Raw genomic sequence first — 6,067 nt, forward strand, 5'->3', positions numbered from 1 at the left:
CACTAATTTCATTTTTAATATCAGCAGCCAAAAACAACTTCTAATTTTTTAACGTCTCAATGATGGGGGATTAATTTTAAACTCCCAAGATCTATTTCTCCAGAGCACCCTCTTCTCTCTTTAATTCTACAAGCATTAACTCTCTGTGAAGTGGAGAGTTGAGCAAATAAAGATCAGGTTCTCAAAATGCGAAAATGCTTTTGAAGTCGAAACTTCATCGACTATCCCTGCATCTTCTCAGATATAAATACTGCCAATAAAGCATTTTGTTACTGAGGGGGGAAACTCTTCATATACATCACCTCAGCTATAACAATGCCTCAGCATAGCAATGCTGCAGCTTATACTCATGCTTCCACTTTTTAAGACTACATGCTGCATACTTCTGTTCTGCCTAAGCACATCATTTCTCATAAAGACAACAGGAAAGCCCAAGAAGATTTTGTCAGAATACCTTCTCAAAATAACAAGGTAGTTTATTTCTATTTACCTCACTGTCTCTCAGGTTTGTGTCCCCTCCAAATATAACAGTGGTGGACTCGGACTCCTTCTGCATTTTGTTTAACACTATTTGCAGTTGCTTTACACGCTCCTTAGAGTGATCTTTAGTGCTTTCCAGATGAGAGGTCATAAGGCAAAGTTCGTTACCAGATACACTCACCTGTGTGTGAAACAAGAGGCGATGTTACTATCCGCACCATGATAAGAAGTTCAAAGACAAAATCTAACCACAAAGTAAATTACTGAATGACAAAGCTCTGGTTAATACTAGTTTCACATTGAAGAAAAGTGGCTTACAGGAGAACAGCAGGCTTTTAGTTTTGTTTTCAGAGGTTATGAGACTTGAAAACAAAGTACAGCCAGTAACTTAGATTAAAAATTCAAGTCTGTTAGTTTCAAATGCAGCTGGGTTTGTATGTTTGAGGAAGAAGTCTTCCTGCTGTTTGAGACTGTCATACAGTAAAGCCAGTCCAGCCTTTCCTGGGATTTTTTGTTTTGAAGGCAGAAATACAGCTGTTTAGTACACACTGACTTACTCACATGCACAACCAAAAGGTTCCTCATCATGGAGGTCGTTGGAAAAGGTATTATCTCTTTTTTCAGTAGCTTCACTCTTGTTTTCTTCAACATTATGACAGTGAAATAGCCACCTATGTTACCTGAAGAGGAACAGGGAAAGAAGTGGCTGAGAATATCTTCTGCCATGCCATAAAGAAATTAAGGTTCTGAAAGAGACCTTTTTACCAGGATCTGGGAGAACATTAATTTGTAAGATGTACAAAGTCATTAGTTAAAAGTTTCATGATAGCGGTGTGAATTTTTCAGATTTTTTTTAACCACAAATATTTAAGAATTACGTATCGCACTTTTTTTGCTACCCTTGCTACCAGTCTTTCAAAATGCAGGAAAAATACAAAGGAAACCACCAGGTAAGCAAGCTTTTCACATGTATTATTTGCATCAAACTATATCCTGATATCAAAACACAGAAAGTAATTCAAGTGCTTCCTTCTTCATTTTAGTCCTTTCATTCCTACAAATGGTCAGAAATTTTGGCAAGACAGAATAAAACCAAACTTACTTTTTCCAGTTTCTGTTTTTAGAAACTGAGGTTATTTCTTACCTGGAATAATAGTATAACTTCCTGCTCTCATCTGTAGAAGACAGAGATATGGTGGGACAACCTCCTGTAAAAACACGACATCTGGACTGTATCTGAAATCAAGACAAGATTTTAAATTAACTAGTGGAAGGTAGTTAATTACTAGTGAATTAACTAGTGAAAGGCAGTACTGTTACACTCTGAGGCCAAAGGGAACAGGGTCAGGGATTTCAGGTGCACCTTGTCCTCATCTTCCTAGATATTGTCAGAATCTGTTTTTTAAAAAAAGAAAAACTCTCTCCATCATATTTAGTAACATATAGACACATCACCAATGTTAAAAGGGAGGCAACAATGACTATTACGGACATGGAACTGACATGGTAATAAAATGCATTACTTCCTTATACCTTGATCTTGCAAACATCTGCACAGCTCTCATATACGACACACACAAGGAATTCAACTTAAGCAGCTGCAGAGCAGCTTTGGAATGTGTTCTGCAACATGTTAAGTTCTCCAGGAGATGCCAACCACCACCTCATTCCCTGACAACAGATCCCCTCAGGTAACCTGCCATTAATTTTCTCCAGACTCATCGATGCCAAGCTCTCTTGTTTTGTAGAGCTATGCAATCAGTAACAGTTTGTGTGGGGCAGCAGTCCTGAAAATGCTGATTTAGACATAACTTTAAAGCTGTCCCTGTTTTTGCTACACTGCTGAAGAGCCCTGCTCTAAGCAGGCGAAGGACAAACGTAAGGCCTTATTTACAGAAGAAAAATATTGTCATCCCAGATTAACAAAAACAAGTTAAAACTGGTTTAGATAAGGGGTTTCTGCCATTTTAAGAGAAACTTAAATTATCATCTGTTTAAATAATTTAATTTACATTGATAACTTGCTGTATTAAGATAAATAGATTTATGTAATTGTTAAATTGATCATAAATATATTCATGGGACTTGCTTCCACTGGTGGAACAACAAAAGGTAATCACACATTCTACTGCCTTTATCTTAACTCACATATTTTCTTTTTTGATAGACAAGTAACAGTAATGGCAAGAGAGCCACTTTTCACATTTCACTAAAAAAAATAAAATAAATCTTTTTTGTTGTTTCAAGCAGCTTGCTCTAGTGCAAAGTTATTCATATTACTGGAATGAGACAAACAAGTTTCTTTGCTTCGCAGTTTTACCCTTCTCTCATGTACAGGATGGAAGTATGAAGTATGCTCTTGATGTATGACTGCAACTTGAACAATACTGTTCATTTTATAAAAGCTCTGTAAATTAGCCATCGCAATATATTTAAGATGCTGCACAGGTTCACACCTCTTCCAACCAGTACATCAACTTTCATTCAGCTATTCAGGATTTATAAAGTGATTGTATTGTTGCATCTAATGCTAAGATAATTTGGGTATGAAGATTTGTTTATACCTAAAACCAGAAGCTTGCTTTTTCCTCTAAAGCTGAGTACATGACAATACAAAGATGAAGCTATACTTACAGTGTCAGGTAAGAACAGATTCCTCTAGCTCGTTCTTTTAGATTTCCTAGATCCAGCCCGTCAACGTTCCAGGTTATCAGTGAGAAGCTGCTGTCATCTTCTTGTTGCCTCGAGTCTGCACTGTTGGCACCAGCACTACTAGTAGTTGCATCTGCTGTGAGATCAATACTAAAGAGAGAGTTTACTTGTTTGTCAACATGCATAATACTATTCTTCCTGCAATGACCTCCCTTATCTTCTAAAGGAAAATGTTTTAGACTCATCACAACTTACAGGTGGACAGCTAAAACTTTCACAACAAATAAGTTAACATGTATTAATCTCAAAATAATTTAAAAGCACAGTAACTAAAACATACAGACCTCAGTCATACAGAGCCTTAGCACACAGGTGAAATAAGTGGTTTTTCCTCCTCCTTATAGACAAGATAACATCCACCATTCTTATTTAAGTTAATCAGACAGCAACCAATGTAATCCAAAGCACCTGAGTAACTCAGCTCTTTCAAAAAAAATGCTAGAGGGAGGCTGTGTATATTAGTTTTTCAAACACTTTGCAGCATATTACAAACAAAGAACTGCAGCCAGGACTTGCTTTTATGTGGCTATCTTTGTAGTACAGCTGAGATTCTTCCAATTGCTGAACCCCCCAGGGAGGCAGATGTGCAAACTCACTGTTACAAATTGATAGTCCTTTTCCTTGGGAATATTCACCCCAAATCTCACCTCAAAACCACAGGCGTTTTCTACCCTGTTGATCTGGTAAAGACTAAAAAACATTGTCAAAGTCGAGTGCCCAGTCTAGTAACTGTTTGGGGACTGTGCTGCTAAAGAGAACCAGACTCTACCTGCTAATGCACGGCTGTAGTGGCTTTGCCTGGGATAGAGTTAAATTTCTTCCTAGCAGCTCATACGGTGCTGCATTTAAGACTTGTGACGAAAACAGTGTTGATAACACAGGGACGTGTGAGCTGCGGTGAGCAGGGCATACACAGCATCAGGGCCTTCTCTGCTTCTCATGCTGCCCCACCTGTCAGTGGGCTGGGGGCGGGCAGGAGGCTGGGAGGGGACACAGCTGGGACAGCTGACCCTAACTGACCAAAGGGACACCCCATACCATATGACACTGTACTCAGCAATAAAAGCTGGGGGAAAAGAAGAGGAAGGAAGAATGTTCAGAGTTACAGCGTTTGTTGTCCTGAGTAACCATTATGCATGATGGAGCTCAACTTTCCTGGAGATGGCTGAGCACCTGCCTGATGATGGGAAGTGGTGAATGAATTCCTTGTCTTGCTTTGCTTGCACACACAGCTTTTGCTTTACCTGTTAAACTGTCTTTATCTCAACCCATGAGTTTTCACACTTCTACCCTTCCAATTCTCCTCCCACCCCACTGGGGAGGAGTAAGTGGCTGAGTGGGGCTGAGCTGCCCACTGGGGTTAAACCACAACACCAATGCAATGTAAATTCCTTGAGTAAAGCGAAAGTCTGTAACAAAATACATTAAATGGTATACCTAAGGCTAGACAAACTGGATTTTGGCAAAGCTGGGATACTACAGTTTTGGTTTTAAACACAGAATTTGTATGCACACATGAACCAAAACAAATCTATTCCCTGATCTTAGTACTGATCTTATACCTGGCACTATCTAAACTGAACAGAAAAAGATGAGCAGACAAAGGAGAGGAAGCTAAAGGACATTTAAGTAGGTAAATAATGTGGTACATCCCTCCAATATTTCCATTATTACTTTTTATATTTCTACTGCAGCCTGAAGGACTATGAGATGAAACATGAAAGTCTGTGTGGTCTGCAGTGATCTTCTCCCAACTGGGATATCTCCAAATAGTCTTTCTCAACACATCCTGCATGCCCCAGACAGACCCACAGTGCAAAGACAGACAGAGGCTGGAAAAGAAATTGGCACTGCCAGTTTGATACAGATACATTCTGACTTAACATGCACTACCTGGAGACCAGGGCTAATGTTCAGTAGGCTTGCACTTTTCATACATACAGTTATATCAAGCAAAAGCAGGTATGCTGTTATCGAATACAGCTTATTCATAACTATAAAGGTCATATGGGTTCTCCTATATAACAGGCAAGTCTGTAATAAATAAACCTACAGGGAAAAAGCTTCCCTCTGGACTGGGAATGGCAGGGATCTGTAAAAGCTCAATTCCACGCACAGCTCAATTGGTACATTTAGCAAGGTGTGCGTGTATGTGTCAATTTTATTTATAGAAATATAAATATGCACACACCTAGCATATGATATACACAGCCAATTTACACATACACAAATGTGTGTGTGTACAGTAAAATCTGCGTATCTGTATTACTACACAAGACAAGACCATTGAAAGAAAATGGCCTCATCTCTTCTCACGATCTGCTCGCCCAGAGGAAGGCTGCTGAAGCATCCACACAGGGGAAGCGCAGCCCACAAGCCTGACAGCCCCTCAAGAGATGCTGGCTGTGCCCCTCGAAGGGGGCAGCCCTGGGAAACAAGAACCGCTGTGGAAACCCCACTGTGAGGAACAGAAGCCGCCTGCCTCGCCACCCCCCAGCAGAGGTGTGAAGCCAACGGGGGGGACGCTACCACCCGGGAGGGGCTCTCCCCGGCTGCGGGGACCCTGCACCTTTCCGCGGAGGGAACCTGCCCGATACGGGGAGGCACCGCTCCCCTCGCCACCCTCCCCTCCTCCCCTGAGGTCACCTACCAGCTCCCGGGGCCTGCGCAGGCCGGTGGCATCTCGCCTGCTGCCTCTTCCTTCTCCAGCGGCGCCTCGAAATAGGCGTTCAGTGCCCTCTGAAACACAGGGGCAGACGGCAGGGAAAGGGCTGATGATGATGGCAGGGCAGGGGCAGACGGCAGGGAAAGGGCTGATGATGATGGCAGGGAAGGGGCAGGGGATGATGGGAGGGGAGGGGGGGGTGATGGAGGG

The 6,067-nt window shown here is 41.6% G+C and overlaps 1 protein-coding gene across 1 annotated transcript in view; it reads right to left on the minus strand.

Moving 5' to 3' along the window:
* Positions 1–5,931, minus strand: part of TDP2 (tyrosyl-DNA phosphodiesterase 2) — a gene marked incomplete at its 5' end in the record, with an annotated part of 6,906 nt that extends 975 nt beyond the window's left edge. Inside the window, 5 exons of the mRNA XM_010169511.1 lie at positions 491–661; positions 1,042–1,160; positions 1,625–1,716; positions 3,115–3,282; positions 5,843–5,931. Coding sequence (XP_010167813.1) covers positions 491–661; positions 1,042–1,160; positions 1,625–1,716; positions 3,115–3,282; positions 5,843–5,931 — 639 coding nt within the window. The remainder of the gene's footprint in view (positions 1–490; positions 662–1,041; positions 1,161–1,624; positions 1,717–3,114; positions 3,283–5,842) is intronic.
* Positions 5,932–6,067: the final 136 nt, after the last annotated feature.

Source organism: Antrostomus carolinensis, unplaced genomic scaffold (assembly GCF_000700745.2).
Source record: "Antrostomus carolinensis isolate BGI_N321 unplaced genomic scaffold, ASM70074v2 scaffold23856, whole genome shotgun sequence".
Lineage (NCBI taxonomy): Eukaryota > Metazoa > Chordata > Aves > Caprimulgiformes > Caprimulgidae > Antrostomus > Antrostomus carolinensis.